This window comes from Oryza glaberrima, chromosome 1, assembly GCF_000147395.1.
Source record: "Oryza glaberrima chromosome 1, OglaRS2, whole genome shotgun sequence".
Taxonomy (NCBI): domain Eukaryota; kingdom Viridiplantae; phylum Streptophyta; class Magnoliopsida; order Poales; family Poaceae; genus Oryza; species Oryza glaberrima.
Genome location: NC_068326.1, coordinates 15,258,721 through 15,285,749, shown reverse-complemented (window position 1 = coordinate 15,285,749; position 27,029 = coordinate 15,258,721). Strand labels below are relative to the sequence as shown.

Sequence of the window (27,029 nt, the reverse complement as noted above, 5' to 3'; positions counted from 1 at the left end):
TGTTGGGTGGATCTGCAGGCATCTTTGATGTATATACATCTTTAGTAACTCGTCATCAATCTTATGTACATGTTAGCAGGAAACAAGAGAGAAAAAAAAAAGCCAAGAAAAATACAACGCCTATTTGCATTATCTTGTTCCATGAAGTATAAAAGCTATGACGAAAGAAGTGAAGGGACAGCCCCAAGCCCCCAAGTGGGGTATTTCTGTTGGATTCAGTATAGACCTATCAAGTTAGTCTTTTCATCAAAATACTTTTAATCAAGTAGTTTGATGCTACGCCATTAGCAAAACTGGTGATATACTAGTCTGGCTTGGTATACTCAAGCAGCATATGAGGTGACCTGTATATATTTACCAATGTCCAATATAGAACTTCTTCCACTTCTAACTCACCCTCTGCTCGTGCTGCATAAATGCCTTCACAGATGTCAAGTAACCTATAGAAGACAAATATTTTCCATTACTGCAAAGAGAACAAACATGGAGAGAAAAATAGGAGACAATCTGTTTATTCCGTGTAACCATTTATAGTTTTCAACAACTTATGATATATATCCTTAAAACCAGGACTCTGATATGCCCTGTTAGCTTCAGATTATAGCTTCAAGTACCAGCCAAAAACTAGATCACTAAATTATAGCTTCAAATTGGATAACTAGTTTTTTTTGAAGCCTTGCTACACAGTACAGTGCTAGTAGATTTCGCTGTCCTGAGCTAATCTTAGCTAATTGGATATTATAGTAAAATCATACAAGATCCATGATCATTTTCGTATGATGTTTCCGTTTGAGAACAAAAATGGGGAAAGAAAAAGGAAGATTTCTAGTAGTAGATAAAAATCATGTATCAACAAATTAAATGTGTGCGGTGTTACTTCATTGTAAAATTCCAAAACTATCATCAGGGCACTTGATGCAGAATGTGAAGAAATAGTTTCAGGAGAAGAGAAGAGCAACTATAGTCTATATGCCGTTTTCTAGCTGAAGTTGTGTCAAGGGTTCTTGCTTAATCCGTGAAGTTAATCTGATGCATTCATGGCATCTAGCCTCATAAAGGTGAAACGGAACTTTCTCCGTTTTGGATCCTTTATAATTAAAGATGGCTCCCAAATCAGGTTTTGGGAAGACAAATGGTTGGGCAATTCAACCTTGAAAGAACAGTATCCTTGCCTTTACAACATAGTTAGGCATAAGCAGGCTACAGTTGCACAAGTCCTTGAAACCAATCCTCCATCTTTTTCATGTAGAAGAGAGCTTATAGGATCAAAACTAGCGGCGTGGAATAATCTATTACCAAGTATCACTGGTTTTCAATTAACTCAAGAGCAAGACGAGTTTCATTGGAACTTAACCTCAAATGGGCAGTTCTCGGTGAAGTCTCATTATCTAGCTCTAATTCACAGCAATGTTCCCAACATTAATAAGCGTCTTTGGAAATAGATACCCCTAAAAGTTAAGATTTTTCTTTGGTACTAACAAAGAAAATGGCAAGGATAATTTGACAAAAAGAAAATAGCAAGGCAATAAGAACTGGTTTTTGTTGCAATGACAAGACAATTAGACATCTTTTCTTCGAATGTCGTTTTGCCTATTCTGTTTGGTCCATCATCCAAGTAGCATCTAGACTTCCTCCACCGCATTGTGTAGCGCATATGTTTGGGAGCTGGCTTGCTGGACTTTATAATAATTTGAAAGCACGTGTCCTGTTAGGAGTATCTGCTACTTGTTGGTCGCTTTGGCTATGCAGGAATAATGTAGTTTTTAATAAAATAAGTCATATCTTCACCTTTGCAGGTTATACATTCTCTTATTCATTGGCTTCGTACATGGCTATCCTACAGAAGTCTGGTTCGCTGGATAAGGTGGTTGCGGCATGTCTACATTTGGAGAAGGTTGTCAAGAAGTTTTTTACCCAGGGATATGGGTGGCGATCTCTAGTCTTAGGATTGGTGGCTCTTAATACTCTCTGCTTTTGGAGGAGATGGCCAAGGAGTTGTTCATGGGTGGCAATTTAGTCTTTGGATTATGGTTCTCAATACTCCCATGTCATTCTTTTTTTCCTTTTGAGTGTGGTTTTGTATGTTCGGCTGTGTGCATCTTAGTTATGCAGAGGCCGGAAGTGTTCTCAGGATAATTGTATCACCTTGATGTAACTGAGTTCAATAAAAACTTCCATTATCTAAAATATATCATAAGTACATACCTGTCGCAAGATGGAAGATTCTCATAAGGTATTCTCATTCTCAGATCTGAGCATTGCAGTCTAATAAATCTTGCAACAGCTAACACAAAGGTAATGTACAAACTCCAAATGCTGAATTTGCTCAGTGTTTCACCAATAATACCCTCTGAAAAGCAAATAAATATATATATATATATAAAGTACTTGTTAGCAGGGAAGTTGCAACAGCTAATAGAATAAACATTGCTTTTATCATAAAATATAAGGAAAGAAAAACTTATAGTACTTAATATGGAGTTATGGACATACGTAGGATGAGAAAAGAAAATGGAAATGGCTACATGCACTATTTTTTCTTACTAACACTGATGTGTCAAGCTGTGAGTACATCTAGATTTCTTGTAATTCCCATCTAGTTAAATCAAATGGTTGACATCATTGTTTGTAAGAGTTCTGTGAGAATTTTTAATTACGTGTAGCAGTAAATCAAAGCAAGATTGGATTTGGTTTTAACTAACTGCCACTGAACTAACTGTCAACTGGCCATCCATCTATCTATCTATATTGTATATTAACCAAACATGAAGGTGCTAAATTATGGATTGCCCCACAAAAATTGGCAGCATTAGAAAAGATCAAAATGTTTAAAACGTCCAAATGGTTCCTTCTGTGTAACTGTTTATATCTTATCAGTTACAGCAAAAAATATGCAAGTAAGCTCATGATAACTAAATGTTCAGAGTTGTGGCTAAAGCAAAATACTCTATCGGCACTTTTCATGATAACTAAAAGCTCATTGCAAAGTAATGCAGTGAAATGACAAAAAAAAAACAGAGAGCTAAAAATATGTCTAAGGCAGTGATGACAGTTTAAGAGAATTAAGCATTCGTTTCACACCTATGTTTTCTGGACAAGCAGCAACTGCAAACAAATAAATGTATATAAATGGTGAAAAGTCTTATCACAACTCAGAACTTCCATGTTAATCGGAAAAACAACCCTGGACTTCAGGTCTGTACTATAAATGAGTTTTTCTTTTTTGAAATTTTCTGAAGCTCTTTACTAATTTTAAAATTACAAAATCATTTAGCATTGGGATACATTTCCACATTAGCTCCATGCACCCAAAACTACTCCAAATCTGGTCCAAGGTTGAAATGTGAATGGTTATGACACTTCAGTGTTGATTATTGTCCAGATCTGAAGTTCAGGGTTGTTTCTGGACTATAATGGAAGTTTGGAGTTGTAAAATAGAAAATTTTCATTACAAATGTCTTCTACAAACTATTTAAGATCATGAACGATGCAGGGAATCATAGAATTAGGAGACTACGGGGGTAATGTACATACGAGGTGTCTCCTCAGACACAACGATGGCCATGGGACCATTAAGGCCTTGACAGCCAGCCAAATCTGATGGGTTTGTATCATAGAATGACCACCAAGGAGGAGTGCCATTATTCAAGAGCAGTTCGCCACTTACTGAATCTATCTGCACTTATAAACAGATAAAATTAAACTAGTGTCTGCTCAGCAAATCCAATGGGAAAAAAAGAGGCTATAAACATATCGCGTACCGATGCTTCTAATCGTCGCACTTCACCTGATCCAGTAACCCGAAAGTATCTAGGGTAAGCATCAGTTATCCTGAAGCTATTTGTAGTCCCGTTTAGCACTCGTTTAACATCATCTACACTTGGACTACGATCAACAGGTGACTCATATTTCACTAGTTCCTTCCCTTTTGGTCTAGCTCTGAGAAAATCCCAATTTAAAATAAGCTCCATGTTTCCAAAAATCATTTCTGTCTCCTCAAGGGATTGAATGAATCTGGTTTGCACTGGAGCTGGTATCAACCACATCGTCGATGCATCCGGTTGGCAACAAATAAGTTGAATGTCCTCAACATTATATCCTCCCAAATAATCTAGAGGGTCAACATCATCATAGGCCCTCATGTGTTTCCATGGTATCTTTTCACAGACGGTGGTTTTAAAAAAGGTTAACCTACCACCAAGAGCTTTTATATCAATCTTAACACTTACATCAATAATAGGGTTGGCAATATTTGTTGGGTTACCACTACTGTATATCTGAAATTGAAAAATAAATGGCTTTAGACCTTGCAAAAGCTAATAAAATGTGGGGCCTGCTAAAAAATATTGAAATGAGAAAGGCTAAATATGGAATAACATCATTAATGCCATGATGTCCCATAAAGGTCCATGGTTGCACAGTGGATGCATGTTAGGTTTTATGTAAGCAGAAAAAGGCATGCCATTCACATTTTTCTATGGAAAATGTTTCTGTTAATATAATTTCGTAATTGGTAACTAAAGCAGAAAAAAGATGGGAACTTGCTTGAATGGTAGGGTCCTTATGAGAAAGATATGTGACAAACCAAACTAAATTATTTGGTCCGTATACGGTAGACCATGACACACCAATCCAAAATCTAGACAGTGACACATGCAGAGTCATAATTCAGTAGCTGCAGCCTGCAGGTATTCCCCCGTGAATCATGGCATCATGCAAAAATGAAATATGGCAGTAAGAAGAAAAGTTAGCTTCCTTTCTAGAAATATATAGTGGTAACAACTAACTGGAAACAGAAGAAAGCGCAGCAGCTTCACATGCATGCTAATTAAAGATTAGACTCCCACAGGTGGATAAACACATAACCTACCAAAAGATGCTGACAATGCAGAAGTAAATGTGGTTTTGTGTGACCCAAGTAAATGTTCTTAGATAGGTCGCTAGCTCCGCAAGGATAAGGTCGGTTTCAGGTTCTTGAGTTTGTAAAGGCCTAGGCCTGTGGGGTCTTGGTGAGGGGAGGGGGCTCCCCTCCCAGTTCCCCCGATTTCTCTTCTTCTTAATGAAATGATATGCAACTCTCTTGCATATTCAAGAAAAAAAAAATTACCAGAACAGTTGCAGATGCAAACAAGTGGGATGGCAGAACAAAAATTAGTGCAAATATAAAACATAGATGGCATTCACCTACCAACATAGGTGCCCAAATAACACAGATAAGTACAAAGAATAGGCATATCCCACTGCAGAATTTTGTCATTTTCGTTTGCTTCTCCCCTTGTTGGTGATTTGCCCTGTTTAAAATTGCATCGCATTTCACAAGGAACAAGCTTGCATATATATCCTCCAACTGAGAAGGGGAAAAAACATAAGCTATGAAAATTTGCCTTACCGAAGCAAACAAACAATTAGTGTAAAAAAATACATAGTAACAACAAGAAATACAAATGTAAATAATTTCATGAAACAACCAACTGAAAGAAGTAGAGATGCACTATGAGTGTGGCTTTTTTTTTTCTTTTGCAAGGATGCGATGCACAAATAATATCAACCTTTCGTATTTGACAAGTTTTTCAAAAGAATAGTGAGTCGATAGGTTTATTTCACTAAGAGGAATAATTACTATTGGACACCCGACATAGATTTGGGTTATGGGAATATTAGCTAACATGTATGAAAGAATGCACATACAACTTAAGAAGTCTACATACAGAACTAGGTACTAATAATGGATGTGGACAAACTAAAGGAGCAATGCTTTAAAAATGAAGTGATATTTAAAAAAAAGCTAATATATATGCTACAGACCTGATAAATGTCTACTACTCCCTCCGTCCCATAATATAAGGGATTTTGGGTGGATATGACACATCATGGTACTACGAATCTGGACATAGAGTATGCCAAGATTCATAGTATTAGGATGTGTCACATCCACCTAAAATCTCTTATATTATGGGATGGAGGTAGTATATAAAAGAAGCTAATGGTGGTGATGAATCTGCCACTCGACGTATTCAATCTTCTACTAGCACCAAATCAAAATTCACTAGCTGTGATTCACTCACAGACTCACAGTATACAATGGATTCAGGCCTTCAGCTTAAATTTCAACGTGCAGACCTATATGGTAATATGGCAAAATATTTTGAAACAACCATGATAGTTTGGGGAAGATCAAGTATAGATGTACCTTAAGCCAATCATACATTGTTAATGATGTGGTTGTACATGACCAATCAAGCACACACCGCAGCTCATACAAGAAGGGCAGAGCACGGTAAAGCCGGAAACCAAAATAATTTACTTGTGTAACTTTGCTTGTCAAAAACTGTCGATACAAGTTACTCTTGTTGGGAATACCACATCTAATCTGTAAAGCTTGAAGTGCCAAGGAAATCGACTTTGTAAGATAGATTGCACGTAGAACAAATCCTCCAACATTTCTGTGCACTAGCTCCATTCCCCAAGCATATTCAGTGACAGAGTATGTGAAAAGCACTAGGTTGAAAAGATAGAAAATGACTTTTCCTGTGGCAAATGACCACAGATATATGATGCGATCAACCACAATCAAGAAAAAGAGAATCTGCAGAATAATTGGTAGAATAATCACCAATAGTTCCAATAACTTATACATAGCATATTATTAGAAAAACAAATAATTAGCATGTAAGTGAAACATAACAAATCCAATGGAATAGGGAGCTCACCATTAGGATGAAAACAAACTCTTTGGGAAACTGATCCTCCAGCTGGTAAACTTCCAGAAATTCACTTTTGTTTTTAAGAACAGATTGATAGAACATGGCAACGAGAAAGAAAACTGCCAAATCAGCACCAAAATAATATGCATAAAGATCAATTTCCCTTTTACCACCGCCAATCACAGAGACTACTGGGTAAGGAAAATTTACATCTTCAAAAAGTCCTGCCTTTTGTGATTCATGAATCTCCTTCTCTACATCAGCAGCTGGAGTGAGTGATTTGTACCATCCTGCTGATTGGCAGTCCAAGGGAGCAGCATAGACAACTTCTAGGACAGCAAGAGCCATACTAGAGTTTTCTTTGCTTCGCTCAATACTTTGAATCCGAACCCGACTACAAGAATGGCAAGATGAAGGCGAGTTGGCTTGACATCTTTCTTCATGAGCTATAGCAAGGACCCTGTTTATTGCTGACTCTATTCTTTCTGGTTGAATTCCATCTTCTGGCCAATGGTTTACTTCCATTGTAACTTGCACAAAATATGGAGGAGATTCTGCCCCTTGTGTTAGTGACAACCAATATCTAGATATGCCTCTCCCAATCATCCTTATAAGATTCATTACAGGCAAGTGAATATTTTTTAGCCTATCTCTCCAATTGTAAGGCATACGTTGTTTCTCTTCTACATTATTTCTTGCACTTAGAAAGCTGAACTCTGTTACAGGAACCCATTCACCATCTTTAGCCGTTATGGAACTCTGCAAGAGGGTAGATATATACACCAGAAAGAGAGGCAATATGCTGACAACAAATGATGCCTTTATTTTATCATCCGGAAAACCTAATCTCTGGAGAAGAGGTATATGTATGTTCAAACCACAGTGCTGAATGACAATCTGGTATATATATTGTGAGAGAATGTTCAGCTCAGTGTAGATCAGAACAATGACCCAAAACAGGTAACTTGGCCCATAGTTCACACAAAGAGCATACAAGAAAAGTGCTCCAAGGTAAACCATGGATAGCAAGCTAAAATTCCACAAGAAAACCAGAACGAAACAGCAATAGCAAACATAATCATAATTACTTCGCATCTGATACCATATATACCGAAAGATTACACCTATCGGCATGTTTGCAGACGATTTTGTGCCATTTCCAGAGGTAACTGAATGTGTTCTTAACAACTGGCCATCATGTGTTTCCCTCTGACTTTCTACCATATCATAAATGTCATCTTCTGCAGGATGATCACTGGAATGTGGTTCTTCTGGATCAATGTTCAAGAAGCTCACAATATTTGTAACTGCCTGGTTTCCAAAGGACTGAACTTGGGAGACACCATCACCAATTAATTGCACAGCAGATTTTAGTGGGTTTTCCTTAACTGCCCCTCTTCCATACTGCAGTTTTAGTAAATTATGATTCACTTTGCCCTCATTTTCTTCGACCTCAGTGATCTCGGATGTTGAACCCAGTGAGTTCCTAGCATTATCAGTCACCTTAAATTCTTCACTTGTCCCCCTGATTGGTGACCTAGGAGTATCACATGGAGTCCGGAACATTAAATCTGTCAAGCTCTTCTGTGCATCTTCTACAGAAAATTCAAAGGATTGGGATGAGTCTGTGCTACCAGTCTTATCCTCCTTTCTTGGTGATCCAATCCCACTATCTTGCAACGGGGTGTCAATATCAGTATACAACTTAGTATTCCTCCTGTGACGTAAGCCTTCACTGTGAGATGCATTGTTGATTGGGGTGAAGGAATTCATTCGATTAAGCTGACTTTGTAAATTGTACATCTCAGATTTCATCCTTTCCACTTGCATGTTCCGCTCACGTTTTTGCTCCTCGGACCTTCGAAGATGTTGGAGCTGTTCAGTTTTCTTCAAAGCTTTTTTCTCCTGCTCATGGACCATCGCACCAATTTGTTCAGCCTCAAGGTATCTTGATACATAATCAAATTCACCAGAACTAAAGATGTATGATTGAATTGACACCAATAAGAAGATCACTATCTCAACAAAAGCTGATCGTGATGTTATCTTAAAACCATAATCATACTTGTAAAATCCAATAATTTCATAAATATAGTCAATTTGGTCACACTTGCCAGAGCTAAATTGCCCAAAATAAGGAGATTGATAAGCAAGTGATAAAACAATAAGCGCAAAATTATACATCCGCAGATACTTGAATATTTTATTTTTTTTCTTCAATATTTCAAGCCTCATTCTGAAGAAAACCAAAGCAAATCCAAGATAACCAAGGTGCAGCACATCATACTCCAGCGTACCAGTAATAGCAATTAATGCTAAAACTATGTCCAATAAATGGCAATAAGCATAAAGCCGTATATAATCAAGAAAAGTCCAGAAACTTTTTGTTTCCAATGAGAGGTCCCTCCAAACTAATGCATTTTTCCTTTGTGACATCATCTGATGATAAGTATCTGAGTCTGAGAAACCAGAGAAACGATCGGACCGTAACTTAAAAGAGGAAAAAATGAAGACAATATAGTAGCTAATGAGCATTCGAGGATCGTCAGCTATTAACCCTGCATCATATAATACACATGATAGTGTTATTGATAAGCACAATAATAATATACATGTTAGATTGGCATAAATTTCAGCTATTAAACAAGGACATACCCAGCCAACATTTTGAGCAATATGCAAAGAAAATCCTTGAATTTTTCCAGCATTCGCGACAATGAACTTCAATGTCATTGATACTGTGTAACCAGGGCATTCCTTCCTTCCAAAGAGCAAAGTACTCGAGTAGTAGGACCGAAGCAAAGAGAACAACAAAAAGAGGCCACAGTTTCTGGATAAGATCTCTGTTCATAAGAATACATACAACGAGGCATGTGATGTAAAAAATTGATATAACATTCAACAATGTAAAGCTGGCCAATAGTAACACGATCATGTTAATTTCAAGACCTCGCAATTTAAAGAGATTTTCCATCCAGAATTTCATGTAGCATTTAAAGGTTGTCTTCTGAGTTTCAAATCTTTCTCTTCTCAAGGAAATAATCTTTCTCTTATCCCACTTGTGGCTTTCTTTTGACATTCCCCAAATCTTTGAAAATGAGTATCTTTTGCCCTCATCTGAGCCGCTTGTCTCATTCTGGACAGGTTCTGATGTCTGACAAGTGCTCCCTGAACTCAGAGATGAACTTGAGCTGCTACCAATCAGACCTTGAACTTTTGAAAACAATGAACTAAACCTATTTGATGAATGACTATCCTTGTTATTGTCCCTAGCATTAGAAGATGTATCACCAGAGATAAAGAGCTGGCAAGGTTCTTCCCATTTGCCCTCATGTAAAAGAGATGTTGGCATCAAATCCAACCAATGGAAAACATTATACTGAATGGTGCAAGCCACGATTACCAAAACTTTTCCTCGAAGACCATATTCGACACCCCAAAATCCAGCATCATAATGCTTCAAACCAAGAAAGACAGACAAGCCATGGAACTGCTGACCAGGACACATTTGAGCAGGTTCACATAACATTTGAAATAGGTATTCTGATGTAGCAAGTAAACCAGTGTAAACAAGGTAAACCTTGGAAGGAATTCGAGAAACTTTAGGTAAAATGGAAAACATAATGAGACCTAAAAGATAAATTAGGCCAGATAAACTGATTGATGATAGGCAAGCATAGAACACAGTAACTGATAATATCTTCTCACTATGCCAAATTAACAATCTCCTTAGGAACCCCAGAAGCCCAGATTCAGAAGCATCAGATACACCAAAGTTCTTGTCACTGTTCTGCCGTCTTTCATAGCTATAAAGTTGCATTACTACTAGAACAGCCAATGATTGCCAAACATTCATCAACAGCGAGGCCTCGGGATCAAATCCCAGATCAGGATATAGTTTAACAAATTTTGAGACTAACCCTGCAAAAAGGGGTGACACACTAAGGCAGTATGTAAAGATGAAAACCACAGTGGCATATACTTTTAGTGGAAACCAAAGCCGTCTCTTTGTCTTCTCGACAAGTTGCCTTCCAATTATCCAAACCAGAAGGAAAAAAAGGTAACCAAAGGATATATAATTAGGAGTCACCAAGTAGAGAGTCAAAAGAATTGTGAGGAAAGCCACATAGGTTCCATACGAGCGATACACCCAAAGAAACTTTTGGCCAATTTTACTGAGATATGATGCTATCTTTTTCTCTGCAAAACAGCACAAAAATGGAAATGGCATGCCATAAAAACATAGACTCAATTAATAGTACATGTTACTCCATTACTTGTCAGTTTGGATATCAACAATATCATATGCAACTTTGAGCACTAATTCCTAAACATAATAAAATATAAAATTACAATATCAATAAAGAATTCCATCTATCCAATCTAAGTATTTAAAGAGATAATTAGAGTTCATGTTATTTGTGAATTCAGTATCATCTATCCAATCTAATAAAATTACAATATCAATAAACAACTGAAGAATGATATTTGTGAATTACATCTAGGTGGATTAAACTTGTTAGAGTTCATGTTCTAGAATTTATACACAAATATCCTGCCAATTTTTTTTAAAAAAAAAAAAGAAAAGTGTGATGGCGGAAACATACCATGTGTACTTCGATCAGCTTGACCATTTCGCGAATTTTGCGAGTTATACACTGACAGCAGAACTGACTTGTTCAGACCAGCCTTTAAGATAGTGAACCCAACAGGAGTAGAAGGTGTATGCCGAAGAACCGCGGAGAGTGCAAAAAGCATTTTAAAACCATGACTATGGACAGCACAAAAGCACACAATTGAACCAATTTCCATGAAATCCTTTGTTGTAGATTTATTTGAAAGACCTGTCGGATGTATCAGAGAACCAATTTTCTTTACAAATGGTATGACAAACATGGATGGTGCATAGGTGCTTTAGTTTAACCACAAAATAGTAGAACACCCACAAATAGGTGCTTAGTTAATGTGTACGCTCACAACAGGAAATAATAAACAGGACAAACAATATAGTAGAAATTAATTAAGAAAAAATGGAAAGCCCAGGGATGCTTTAGTTCAACTAAATGAACTAGGATCACTCCACGCCCTAGCAATGCCTATTACACCGAAATAAACCTAAATAACAACAGTAGTTCAATAAGTGAGTGCATCTGTTATTTAAGATAACATGCCACAGCTTACTTGTACTAATTTTCAAATGAATTCTATTCAATCTGCACATATGTTATCCACTGACACCCGTTTGTGCTGCTCACAGTATACCAACTTTACGGAGTAATTGTGGGTAACTGGGGGTTCTGGCCCTGGGCCTTGATAGCCAAGGTACCATGGTGAAATGGAAGCAGAAGTATGGACAGGAGGGGCATGTAGGGAGGAGGATGAGAGAAAGGATAGACTAGGGATAACTCTTGTTTGATTCATTCAATCCATTGGCAGCCCTTATATAGAGCGCTCCACAAGACAATAGAATCTAAATAATACTCCCTCCGTTCCATAATATAACGCACAACTACTTTTTTTTAGATGTTCCATAATATAAAAGCATGCATGCATGCATGCAATTAACTAGGACCTCTTTTCCATTAAATTATTACTTTTTTAAATACTCCACCCTCAAGATCTCTAATTCTATTGGACGCATGCATTACATTTATTAGGGTGATCTAAACTAGGAGATGATAATAATTGTTTCTTGGTCTTCGGGTTAAGGTGGTTGTGTCTTATATTTTGGAATGGAGGGAGTACCAAACTAGAGATAACAACTCAATCATACCTAACTATAACCCCAGCTGTTTCTAGCCTAATGCACTTGGCGCCTAAGGTAGGGAATGCTGCATATGACAATTATCAATATAGATCTTGTGCAATATAAACTGCATCCCTTGATCATATGTAACAGGCAAAAATGTTGTCTCTCCAAATAAGCATAGATGGGATCTTTGATTCTTAGGTGATGAATCAGTACAGAAAATACATGATTACAGAAAATAAGAGTGCGCACCTAACTGTGAGAGTACCTCCATTGTTAGGGAACCACTACGCTCCAAAGCACTGGAAACTAAATCAAGCTGAAGAATGTACAGTATTGAAAAATGCGCCTCACAGAATAGCACTAAGATCTGGCGCAGTCCCTTTTTGATTGAATGATTCAACAGAAACACCAGAAAAAAACACACTGAAACAAAAAAGTAACTCTAATTAGCTGCATTATTTAGATTGATGAAATTAGTAAGGAAAAAGGTAAAAGACTACGGGCCGTTTTAGATTGATACTAAAAACTGCCCTACCAATTCTTTGGCAACTTGAATAGTACTTGTGAATGTTTGAATTGATATCAAATCATTGGTACCAATCTAGAACTTTCTTCATCATATTAAAATTGACTTCACACTTTTAGCAAACCAAAGAATTGGTAGTACCGAAACTTGTCTAGATTTTGGCACTACAAAAGAATTGGTAGGGTAAAGACTAGAGAACCAACCCTACCCTTCATGCACATGCTTAAAATATATCAGCAATATAAACAAAGCAACTACCAAGATAAATACTTGCTCTAGACAGAAAATAAATACGTAATAATACATTGCATAATGATAGAGCATAGCCTACAATTTTCAAGTATCAATAAATGATGGGGACAATCGAAAATAAACCCTAAGTGCATCTAATAAGGATTGGTTACAGGAACATGAACATAATGCACATGCTTGTCACAATTCGTAACAGAGTATGAGCTGTTCATGTATTATTAATTCGAGCAATCCATATATAAAGTATTAAATAAGGTAACTTATCAACAAAGTACACTATTCATTGGGTCAACTATTTCCCCCAATATAGGACAACACATAACAATAGCCACCATCAAAAAACAAATAAAGCTGAGAGGAATGTTTCACCATACTGTAAACAGCATGAATAAAGCCAGGTTTCACCACAAGAAGAAACAGTAGCATCAAAGTGATTGCACGTGAAAGCTTGCGTAGACCCCATGCTAGAGTTGCTACAATCAAAACCATTGTATCTTCCTTCTCTGTAAAGAAGAGGCCACAATGCAATTAGGATGTTAAGTCGATGATACCATACGATAACGAAATATTTTCAGTATCAAGAGCTACCAATACTTGCCTACAACAGTTATACTGGGCAATTGTATACCTGATTTATATCAGAGGCAGTTTCATAATTTGAAAATTCCATCCCAACATGTTATTCAAGTTTATGGCATTGGAAATAAATAAAGCGGGTAGCTGATGTGATTCAAAAAATCAGCATTCCATGGTCAAAGGAAGGATTCAAATATGATTCAGCTCCATCTCAAGGAGATTCAGCGCATGTCCAAGTACGAAAAATAAATAGAGTCTGGAACTAAAATAAATGAACAACAAAATCTATAGAACGTAAAGATATTGGCTTATAGTTAATGTTGCTATAGTTAGATACATAATGCATATCCAAATCATGCATCGATTTATGATTCAAACATAGCATTATTTTACACAACTTACACAACGAGAAGTTATGAAAATGATAATTCAAAATGCATATCAATGATGTACTTACCATCAATGAGGTGGTCATCACTCGATGACGCTCCCCCCTCAGTAGTTGTGTAAACAAAAACAGAATTGTTTACAAGATTACACAGTGCTACAAAGACGCCAAGGCAGAACTGAGCAAGAAGAAATAATCCAGGAATAGAATAGTGCCAAAGCCCAATGGTTTCCCAAATCATCATATCCTGCAATATTTATCTAATAAATCTTTATAAATTTTGATACTTATAATAATTTCCAATGGACTTAGGTAGCTAAGTATGATACCTTTTGAAATCTTTTATTGAAGAATGTAAATGCCACATTGAAGATATATGTGCTGGCTGCCCATAGAAGAATGAAAACTAGGAGTGACCCATTCAACCGATGCATTTCAAATAACGAAGGAAAAGCATATAAAATGTATCCAACATAAGCTAGAAGACCAAAAGCACAGATGCTAGTAAAATTGAAGCTCCAAAGGGAAAGCGCAAGCAGCAAAACCTGAAATAGTTAGCAAAAACTTTTCTTATTAGATGAGAAAAAGGCATATATTTTTTTTACTTTAAACAATAGGCTGTTAACTTTCTTTTCACTATGGCTGCGTTCGTTTCTTCGACAAGACATGGATAAAATTTTGAATACTTGTGGCACGCTTTTCAAACTACTAAATGGTATGTTTCGTGTGAAAACTTTCTATATGAAAGTTGCTCTAAAATATCAGATTAATCCATTTTTCAAGTTTGTAATAATTAAAACTCAATTAATCGCACGTTATTACCACCTTGTTTTGCATGAAACACTTAATCTTTATCTTCATCTTCATCTTCAGGAGATTCAAACACCACCTATGTTTGGCACTGCAGTGGATTCTGATAATCACATTTGATCCAACAGCTTTTACACATTTTGGTGTTTGGTGAAGCGATTTTCTTTTAATCTATGTTGCAGAACATAATACCATTATGCTCTGAAAATATAAAACAATCTATCAAATGGATAACTTAAAATACGCACAGCACCACACAGCAATCATAAACTGAGCCTTTGTCTCAATCATGACAGCATAACCGGTTGTCTCTGTATACTTCACGAGAATCTCATCATATATTGCTCAGAAAATGTCATTCTGTAACACCAAAATTTGTAATATACTAATAGAACCTAGCGCACTTCAGTACTAATAAAAAACTTTTAAGTTTTGTACCACTCTGTGATCCATTAGCCCTTTTTGCATCTTTTTCTGCAATGAAAAATATGATGACATCACCAAATCCCCTGCCTCTTGGAGGGCATTCTTCAAGAATGACCTCTCTCTCCTTTATACTGTTTAAATTTAGATGACAGATCTCTTCTATCCTCTTGGTTAAACCTGTTGTAAGTTTTCTTTGTATTTACCTTCTTTTAATATAATTATTTACTGTGGGGGCTTCCCCTACAGTGCTTTCTTTAAAAAAAAATTCCATGGCTTAATGACAGAGGCAGACAATCCTTCCTAATTTGACAATATCATCTTCCTTCGCCTGTCATCAGGCTAGACACACCCACACCTACAACTGTGAGTTCTTCCCCAGCTTGTGCACGTGTTAGTTTAGTTTGAATGACTTCGGTGTCATGATTCCATCTTCTGCATCTCAATCTGCAATGTAAGTAAAGAAAGGAGTTCACCTTTTTTATGTGATATTTGCTAGGTCTCTTACAAGCTAGTTCTAATGAACTTCAGTGTCTTCCCTTCTTTACGTCATTCAACGAATAGTGCCCACAAGTAGGGGAATTCCCCTGTAGTCAAATGCCATGACAAAGCCAGCAATGGCTCCAAGATGCATCTACTAAGGGTGTGTTCGGCACCCCCTTTTCCCAACCCCTCTCTCTCGTTTTCCAGCGCACACGCTTTTCAAACTGCTAAACGGTGCGTTTTTTGCAAAAAGTTTCTATACGAAAGTTGCTTAAAAAAATCACATTAATCCATTTTTGAAAAAAAAATTAGCTAATACTTAATTAATCACATGCTAATGGACCGCTCCGTTTTCCGTGCAGGGGAAATGAGTTCCCATCTGGTAGATGGGAACACAGCCTAAGGCCGCGGTTGTGTTCCGCACGGAAAACGGAGCGATAGATTAGCACATGATTAAATAAGTATTAGCTACAAAAAACTGGAAAAATGGATTAATATGATTTTTTAAAGCAACTTTCCAATATAATTTTTTTGCAAAACGTGTACCGTTTAGCAGTTTGAAAAGCGGGCACGCGCAAACCGAGGGAGATGGGTTGGGAACCCATGGGAAAGAACACAGCCTAAATATCTAGCCCATCCCTTTCCCAAGTGACATAGTAGATGAAACAAAGTTGCAATCAGTTGCACTAGTAACAAAGCTTAAGATAGAAGGCTATGGCACACAAATGAGAAGGCTCTATCATTGCCAAAAGGCAGCTTTTTGACCACTCCAAATACTGAAATGATCTTGCCCCTACTCACTGAATTGGCTGCCGCCACCATTCGAAAAAGGAAATAGGCTCGAGGGGCAATAATGTTGAAGTTGATGTGGGGAAAAACAATAACATGGATAGGGTCAGCAAAAAGGTTCTTGGAGTGGTGCAGAACAATTTTTTTATTGCATATTTAGTTTGTACTGGAAGTAGAACATAGTAATAAATTGTAAATGATTATTTGTCTACCTTTTAAGTGAGATCAGTTATACTATGAACTTGGGCAATAATAACATTGTTCCATGACTAGCCCACGGTTCCTCACATGCCAGATGAATATTCATCATGGAATGGCTAGCTTTGCCTGCCTGACCTAGTTCAGTTCCCTATCAGTCAATATGACTATCATGAACTAAAATTTCCAGTTCTTATAATTCTTCCTGTTTATGCGTACAATTTTTTTTCTTAACTTCATTGTATAAGATATTAAGACGTGCGGCTGACATGCTCCTACTTCATTCCTAGCTGTGTCCCATCGACACTGCACCAGCAATCAAGACCATTTGACTCCTGAACATCACTGACTAAAGAACACAGGTAATAAGAACAATAAGGAGCAGTAAGACCTCCAAGCATAATATGAATATGGACTGCAAGAATAGTTTAGTCCTAAAAAGAAAGCAGTAAGGGTTGAGAAGAAAAGTGCAAGGAGAAAAATACCGGGAAGCCATAAGTGAAGAAGTTAATACTGAAAGTCCTGAAAACTGATCCTCTCAGCAATACATTGGCATGCCTTCTGCCTGATCTGAATTAGAGAAAATTATTTAGCAAGAAGCACACCAGATACAAAGAAATTATATTTAACCACACTTACACCACACCTACATAAACATATTGAAAGCCCATAAATACATTTTGCAAATCTATACCCTCTATATAGCTGTAACCCATTAAGCCTAAAATTCAACATGCAAACATGCCACCTCATCATCTACAAGCAATAATTACATACAAAGCTCATGCAAGCATGCAACATCATCTACAATTCATTGAATTCTACAAATCAACATGTAAGCATATCCAATCATCACCCTTTACATTATTTCCACAATATTTTTTCAACATACATATCCATCATTTTTATAATACTTTAACATATCCATCCATAAAATCAAAGCGCGGGATATCATATTACATCTACAGTCTCCTACAGAGTCTACTAAATTTATTTCTCAACATAGTTTGGCAAACTGGTTTTATTTATTGTTACTCCCTCCGTCCCAAAATATAAGCATTTTTGGACCCTGACACGGTATCAGAGATGCTACTTTGACCAACAATACCTATAAAAGTAAGATGTTTTAAATAAAAAGAGTTGCATATTATGATAGTTGTTTAATGATAAATCTAGTAACATCAATTTTACATGATTAATATTTTTTATTTTTTTGCTATTAATAGTCAAAGTTGAAAATGTTTGACTTGTCACTATGCTAAAAATGCTTATATTTTGGGACGGAGGGAGTAATAACTAATATCCTTTTTAATCTTAGCTTGATTATGAAAAATACATATTAAAAATTACTTAGTAATTACTCCCTCTGTCGCAAATGTAAGCATTTCTGGAGTAGGTGGAATTAAATGGGGAAGGTCGTGATTGGTTGAGAAGAGGAAGTAGGTGGAGAAATTTAATGGGGGATGGTTGAGATAGGGGGTAGGTGGAGAAAGCGCTACATTTTGGGACAAAATTTAAACACTAGAAATAGCTGTTTTTTTTGGGGGGGGGGTATATAATAATTAACGTTTAAAATGAAGAAAAAACAATCACTATACCGAAGAAACATGAGGGAATTATGTCGAACCTAGTTGACAACATTATTACTATCAAATAAGAAAGGCTGTAAATTGAAAAGTACTGTTCAGCTTCAAATAGGAAATATCTCGACTCCGAACTAATGATTTTATTAAAATGCTATTGCTGGTACATTACCATCTTAAGTGAACAATGTTCACCAAGTGCACCATTCACAGGTATCAAAACCACTAATGTTTCATAAAAACTATTGTTATAGCACCTAAATTAAGAAACATGGACTTCTACATGGACGAACCAAAGAGGGCCTAGAAACACCGGGACCTTGGGAGGTGTGCTACAAGAATTCCAGAATCAATATATTTGCACTAGTGTGCCTACTTCACTTCATAGCAAGGAGTTCAAATGCAGTATGGAATAAACAAATTATTTGCATACCGAGATTGGCGAACCAAAAAAACATTTCTGGAAGGAAGAAGCTCCTCCGCTAAGCTGTCATTTTCTAGAGACATAAGAGAATCCATATCCTGTATGTCTTGTTTGGCTGATGACAACTACGATAGTAGAAAAGGAACAATCATTAGAAATAAAATATTCTGTCTACTCAAAAAGCTAAAAACTAGATAAAGTGATTGAGTTTCACTGTTATCGCCTGTTAGCTGGAACTAACAGAATATTATTCTGTGCTCTACTTGTAATTATGTACATTGCATCACATGTTACTTCACTTTAGTTACTCATTTTGAGTTTTCAACAATATTAAATATAATATAATAATCCATAACCATCCAAACACACAAGCGCCACCATTATTAATTGAGGGAACTCTGAATGGCATATCTAAAGTAGATCTGAGCATTATATTCAAACAATATATTAATACCGGCAATCTGCACAGTTGATTTCAAGATCATACATTACATTCATATCAGCACAACCTTCTGTATTCCATCACTGCAAATTTTTCTTATCTTTTCTTTATATAAAAGACATCATTGGCAAATGATCATTGCCCATTGTTGCATTAAGTTCGACCTTGTATGTAAATCACTAGGTTCACTTCAGGGTTACCTATTACTCCTTAAATTTCAAAATGACTGTCCATTTTTCTTCTAGATGCCATTTTAACAATTTAATTTGAAACAATTACACAGTGAACAAAATTTAGTTCATGAAAAGGCAATTGAGTAGTCGTAATATGTCACTCGGTAGGAAGTATGGTCATGTTCCTTTAAATCTCTAACAATAACATTTCTTATTTACATTATATAAATTGGTATGTTTGTGTGGATGAAGAACACATAACTGCATAAGTGCATGGAAAGGAACCATTTTAAATCAAATATTCAAATGTACACATTCTTCTGCATGATGTTCCAAGTTAATGAGTTAATGGAAAAGAAAGGCATTTGAGAAGAAAGATTATTTAACGAGTAAATTTCAGAAAACTGCAATTATTTGGTCAAAATAATCACTTTGCTACAACTTTAACTAGGTATTCATAAAACTGCAACAATAGCAAACAATTTTATCAGAAAACTGCAACTTTGTTAGGCATATAAAGTTCCCTGAAATGTTTATCTAAAGGTGCATCAAACTGATAGTTTTGACAAAACAGTTGTAGCTTTCTGAAATTTACTCTAATTTAACAAGTTGTGTTGGAGCATATCTAAATATGTGCAGGTAAACTGTTTAAAACTTTGTGCAATAAATTACTAAAGATCAATTTTCCGGAACTCTCTACAGTCATAAAAAAAAATTCAAAGGTTATTTCTGGTATTGTGATAACTATTTATTCTGCAATGTTCCTCTGACATTAACAAATAGCGTAGCTGCATGAGGATTACTAAGCAAACAACATGATTCACATTCTGCATGCTAAAAAATGATTAGTTTCTTACCATGAAGTAATAAAAAAGAAGAGAAATACCAGAAGACACCTCAGGCCATTCTGAGTTCGACGAAATTTTGAATAGGCCAATGAAGTCAGCAAATGCTAGAACGACATATGGAAACTTCACAGGTAGTTGGTAGACATAAAGCAGAAGAATGATGAAAACCGAATATATCTCAAGTAATCTCCACCATCTTCGGAAGATAACATATACAATTTCACAAATATTACCAAATGCACATTGCTAACATAATAAACAATTGTTCAACTTAGAAGAAAGGGTAACAAGGATCTTACCGGAAAAGACCAAGGAAGTTGCTAGTTAATGACCAATCCACAACACCAATGCAGCTAAATACAAAGAATGGTAGAGAAATCCAAGAAGGATGACTAATACTAACAACTAATTGAACAGCAGGCAGTAAGAAACAGCATGCAACCCGCAGATGATAACCTGGACAGTGCAAACAGCAAAGTTATAATCATTAGACAGTGCATAGTAACATGTTCCAAAAAAAAATGTTTCACATTTCTCCAGTGCAAACATATAATAGAACAAGAATCTTAGATCTACAGGTATATTGCAATAGGAAGAACAAATTTAAGTACCGAGTCAACAAAACATCATTTCCCAGTGGTCAAGGGATAAACTAGAGTAAAATGCACCTGCGGTATCACAACTTGCGAGGTCGGTGCAGTTTAGTCACTCATCTTGCTTCGATAGTGCAAATCTTACCAAATACATTGTCACATGGGACTGTTTGTTTTCAAATTAGAGGTCGTATTGACCTAACATCATGCATTTTTTAGCCATGTGGGCAGGGCAAGCATTAGAATTACAAATTAACACTCATATTTTTCATGCATATGCTACTACTCCTGATTTCAATGAACATGACCATATTGTGCTTGGCAATCAATAACAAAATTCATCTTTAATTAGAATTTACTACCAGTAGTATTGCATGTTGGCTTATTTATGGATCGTGTGACCATGTTTGTAAAACAAATTAACATAGCATATAACTTCATTGCGAATATCCCACACGACACATGTTTTATGTGATTTGCACCCCTAAAACAAGATGAGTGACTTGTTTGAGAATTTTACAAGATGGGTGACTAAATTGCACCCACCTCGCAAGTTGCGGTACTAGCGGTGCATTTTACTCGATAAACTATATCCACAAGAACCAACAATAATGCCCAAGTGATACAAACTAATTAATTACACAAAACAGTTCAAAATATTTTACTTCAGTCTGTTACTTATATACTTTAGTATTTTCTATAATCCAAAGTGATGCATGGTGCTCAACCCCAAAGGAGAAGTCGACGCAGCATGAATCTTGATGTTTATTTTTAATAGGGTCAATAATCCAAAATGATGCATGACGCACTGCATACTAACCTATTTGCTCAATCCCAAAGGAGAAATTGAGCCAACAAGAATCTTGATAAAGCCTGCTTCCAAAGACTTCAACCAAAGCAAGGACAGCAGCAGATAGTTGTACAACTAGAAAATAGATAACAGATGGCGATTCCCCAGGCTGGCTCCTGTATTAACTGACATGGTTAGTTTTATAGGAGACATACCAATGGATAAGAGCAAAGACATGAACATGCATACAAATGAAATCAACAAGACCAACAGCTATATATAAATTTAAATACCTCGCAAAACCAACCAACTTTGCCCACCAGGAATGGGCCACAACCCATCCCTCTCCCTCAATGCACCAGATTAGATGAAATGTAACTTGTGCTAAACTAGCAAGTACTGAGTAAACAATTGTACACCAAAATAGTAGGTACAGCCTCCAAGCGCGAAACCCTTCCAAATAGCATAAAAAAAATATACGTCATTTATGATCTGTATAATGTATATGTAGATAGTAAATTGTAAAAAGTACATCAATTTCTCATGTAATGGTTGCAACAGGAATCATTTTGTAACTCAAGGCAAAAGTCATTAACAATAATTAATAGTAAACTTCTTTAAGGTTTTTAAAGAATTTCGTAGCAATAGCATTTCATTTAATATATACGCGTCTTTAATTCCTTATGAACAAATGACAATAAAAATGGCCCAACATCATGTGTTTTCTACTGCACAAGCTAAGTTGCATCAGGCATCAGACCTCCAATAGAAATGCAAAATTCGTATCATGTGACATAAACGCGGTGAGGAATACTCCAAACTTAGGATAATACGAATGCTACCATGATTTATAACTTTGCTTTACATATCAAGTGCATAAGGTTCAAGTAGTGTCCTTGAATAGCTTGTTTGATGGGGGTTATTGTACTTGGACAGAAAGCACGATATGCAGCAGGTCTCAGCTTAGCAATCAATCTGATTTCAGATTTAATTGGTGTAGTTGAGGTTGTCACTTGTTATTTGTGCTGCTGTAATGCTGAACTGGCCACGAAGAGGAAAAGGGGTGTGTTTGTGTGTGTGTGTGTAGACGGAAACAGAGATGCTCAACAAGAGAGGGATCATACGTGAGATCTCAAAGGGCAGTTCTCAAAAAAAAAAAGATATGGAAGGGCTATTCAAATTAAGTTGGGCCTTATAGGACAGAGTTAATAGAAAATTTTCATTGAAGCTACTTCAAAATGCATCCATAAAAAGAGCATAATCATACCTCTCCTTGGAGCTACAAACCGAATTGCAAAGAAAAATATCATATTGACCAGAGAAATTAAGCTCCAATCAAGTAAGGAAGCTGCAAAACAGTGGACCACAATGTTGGATTAGATCAAGAAAGGAGTCAAGAGAAATGTGTTAGCAAACTACTCAAATTTTAGAGATTTGAGCACAGGTTCAATCGCCCTAATGGCCAGCATGCAATTTCTCTTCACTTGTGCTTTATTGTGTTGAGTTATAGTCCCTCCAGAAATGAAAACATGTTTTGGACATACATTAAGTCAAACTTTCATAGTTTTAAGCAAAAAAAGAATGTATTCTTTTAGATAATTAGGTTGAATAATGAAAATCATGTGAGAATTTTCCCGTAAAGTACTTTCATAGCACAATATTTTATCAGGTTCTACAAATATATTACAATAGAAATTAGTGAGAAAATTGCATTTTTGGAGATGGTGTTGATATCCAAAGTGACATGTTTTTGTGACCTGAGGAGTAGCATCTAAGTTACAGGAATCAAGATAATAAGGCAATTGTAAAAATTTTGGAATGAACTGACCATAGAATGGAACGTGTCTGTTTTAGCAGAAGGCTTGATCGTGCAAAGGAATCAATCGGTTGTATATCACTGAATTAGTTATTGACTAAATTAACAACTGGAGTATAATTATTTAAATGTTTTACTAATAATAATATCCAATTAAGCATAAGGATTCTAGGACTTAGCCATACAATTTCACTCCAATGTGATTTGAAGATTCAGCTGAAAACAGATTGAACCATCAAAACAGATTAGGACAACCCCCTCCCCCACTCTTACTAATACATTCGTCCAAAGTCCAAACAACTTGTCAGCACAGCCTGTCCAAACATAAACAACCCTCCTTGCATCCACTCAGTGAGGCCAGGACCAGCCATGACAGATCATAAAAGACTAAATGCGCTATGTATGAAATGAGAAGTTCAGGTGATGGCCAACCTGAACAATAGTAATGTTTTGCCCCGCTATCTATTACCTCAACAATGTTTTGCCCACCCACCTTCCATTCAGATTTCCAAATAGGCATACAGCTAATGACATAAGTACATAAAACATTGGTTCATTACTGATAAAATATACAATTATACAGTATAGTCAATAAACTCAATCATGTAAACTGCACATTAATATTCGTATTTTGCAGACTAAATTTGGGTCAATAATCATTAGCATGTAATTTTGTGTGAGAGAAATGAAAAGGGAATAAGGATAGAAAGCTGTGCATTCAGCAGGTACATTGGTAGCAGCACTACATACCATTTTAGAAAAAATATATCACAAAGGAAATTATCCACTATCCACAACATCCAAATCTTATAAGCAAATAGCAGCAATAACATCAGAAATCTCTAAGCAGCTCGTCTTATAAGCAAATCAACGGTTCAATGAACTTACTCTCTTAACAGAATTCTAGTTAGCAAGCTAAACCCTAGCTACCACCACCTTGGTGCAGAATCAAGCTACCACCACCTTGGTGCAGAATCCTAAAGCAGGAACCTATTTTTATGGCAGAACCTAAACCCTAGCTTAGCCCCGAGCGCAACATAAAGAGGGAACACCCATGAATTTGGCAGCTAGAAGGACCGCGACGCACGCAATCAGCTATACAGAAGATTCGGATCGGATGGGATGGACGGACGAAGCGTACCTGCCAGGAGCACCAGCGGCAGAAGGCAGCGGCCGGCGCAGCCGCCCGTCCGCCACGCCATCGCGAGAGGGTGACGGCGGCGGCTCCTCCTCCCCACGCTTCGCTCCCGCTAGCCCGACTTTACCGCCATCTGCGGTGCGAGCCGAATCGAATCGGAATCGGGTCGCTCGCCTTCCGCCGGGTGGAAGAGGATTTGGGGGATTAGGGCAGGGCAGCGAGATCTCACTGGTTGGGCTCTTCTCTTGCCGCTGTACTTTTTCTTTTTTATTTGGATGGCCTCTCACACACGAGCGTCGTCTCTGTCTGCCTTTCGGTTCCGACGTCTGTTCGCGACAAATCTGACGTTATGATGCCACCATGGTTAGGCTTGATTTTTCACCTTTTGGTCCTTTTAAAAAATTTATTCTACAAATGAACCCCTAAAATACTTATTAGCGAGAAATGGTCATTTCCGCGGCGTCACCATCATTGATAGGGATGGCAGTTTTGCCCACGGGTCTGGATATCCGCGGATACCCGGCCCGATGGGCATGGGCATGGGTGTAATATTTTGTCCGTGGGCACACCCGCCCGAGACCCGAGAATGTAGCGGGCAATAATTGAGTAATACTTTTTGCCCGTGGATAACCCATGCCCGACCCGATACCTATGTTTTAGCTAATTTTGGCCCACCTCTTAATTCCGATCCCTCTTTCTTTTGGCCCATTTGGCCCATCAACCAAGGGCATATATATACTCAACTAAAACCCTACTTTAATTCCCCACTCTCCTCTCTTACCTCAATCATGGCGGCGCGGGCAGGTGACGGCGGACGCGTGCCGGCGCGAGCAGGCGATGGCGACGGCAGCGCGGGCGGGTGACGACGGCGGCAGGCGGCGACGCGGGCCAGCGCGTGCAGGCGATGGCGGCAGCAGCGCGAGCTGGCGGCAGCAGGCGGCGGCGTGAGCTGGCGCGAGCAGGCGACGGCGATAGAGCAGGCAGGCGGCAGCGCGAGCAGGCGGCGCGAGCGGCGGCAGGCGGCGACACGGGCCGGCTCAAGCAGGCGACAGCGGCTACGTAGGCAGTCAATGGCGGCGACGCGGGTCGGCGTGTCCCAGTGGCGGCTCATGATGGCGACGGCGACGCGATGACCTGAGCCAGCCTCGCGGACGCTGCCCGTGCTGCTGCCACCTGTATACGGAGCTCCCAGCGCAGAGGCAATCCATGGGCGGCGCACGGGCACAGTGGGTACCCGTTGGGCATGCCTGTGCCCGACGGGCATGGGCATGGGCATTGGGTTTTACCCGATAGGCTTCGCAGGCGTGGGTTAGGCACGGGCACGTGGGTCTCAGGTCGGGCATGGATTCGCTCTGCCCGTGCCCGACTCGACCCACTGCCATCCCTAATCATTGACGCCTTGGTCCAATATGACGGTGCCAAAAACATTAGCGCCGCCCCCTTTCCAGTGAAAGCTAAGTCACTAATGTAAATGTAAAAGGGGGCAGGGTCGTCCCGTTAAATTCGGGCACCCTATGTAAAGTCATAAAGAAGGATAAAAACTTGATTGATGATACAGTATGACAAAAATTTATATTCCTGTTGATGCGAAAAGCACACACTGGCCTGAGAGATCTGCTTAACTCCAGTGCAGGTCCTAAATCTTGCTCTTGGGTTCAAAGGCGTGCCAGTTGATTTGATCCTGCAATCAACAAGAAAGAAAGATAAGAAAACCGTGGTTAAATCCATAAACGATAGCCGATCGGCTAGGAGCCGATGACATATCGTCAATCATTAAGCCGATGTTATTGGCATTAGATCGGCAAGGAAGAATAAAGCAATATAAAGCTAAATCTACTCAATCGGCTGTAGATATCAACGATATATAATCCTTCTCTCGAAATATGTTTAAACTAAGTAATTGGATAGATCGAAGAGCAAGTCGAGACAGTATAAATCACTTATGTTTAAAGATACTTTAAGATAACGATTATACATACGTTTATAGCATAGCCGATCAAATAGATCTAACATGTATCGGCTAATACTCCGATACCACTCTATATTAAGATGTCAGAACAGACGAAATATATCAAACAAAAGGACTTGATATACCTTAATGCAATAAGATCTTAATATAAAGGGCGGATTTAGCATGTCAAGCGAACATATAGGGTATAAAATAGCTAAATCAGGTAAGATCGGCTAAAACCCCGATGCTATCTCTATTGGTAATCATAAAACAGGCTAGACCGATGCAGCATTAAGCATAAGAATAAATATAAGATCTAGACAAGATGATGAAAACCGCTAAGAGATGTTAGATATGCTATATAATCTAG

At 37.7% G+C, this 27,029-nt stretch overlaps 1 protein-coding gene across 12 annotated transcripts; it reads right to left on the bottom strand.

The window, feature by feature from the left end:
• On the bottom strand, positions 1-25,029 carry LOC127775659 (piezo-type mechanosensitive ion channel homolog). Of its 12 annotated transcripts, XM_052301938.1 has the most exons (22): positions 24,712-25,029; positions 23,022-23,102; positions 22,048-22,207; positions 21,785-21,930; positions 20,671-20,827; positions 20,381-20,567; positions 18,918-19,033; positions 17,387-17,471; positions 15,024-15,179; positions 14,528-14,743; positions 14,268-14,445; positions 13,609-13,737; positions 12,706-12,879; positions 11,312-11,548; positions 9,360-10,904; positions 6,711-9,262; positions 6,191-6,586; positions 5,189-5,347; positions 3,762-4,277; positions 3,535-3,676; positions 2,206-2,350; positions 1-440 (listed from the first exon to the last, which is right to left on the bottom strand). In XM_052301938.1, exons 1-22 carry the CDS (start codon positions 24,770-24,772, stop codon positions 305-307), a joined length of 7,674 nt encoding a protein of 2,557 aa, XP_052157898.1. In that variant the 5' UTR covers positions 24,773-25,029; the 3' UTR covers positions 1-304. The 12 variants fall into 12 exon arrangements, with proteins under 12 accessions (XP_052157898.1, XP_052157906.1, XP_052157913.1 ...); XM_052301946.1 differs by lacking the exon at positions 15,024-15,179; XM_052301961.1 differs by lacking the exons at positions 1-440; positions 2,206-2,350; positions 3,535-3,676 and having other exon boundaries at positions 4,044-4,191.
• Between the last annotated feature and the right edge of the window lie 2,000 nt (positions 25,030-27,029).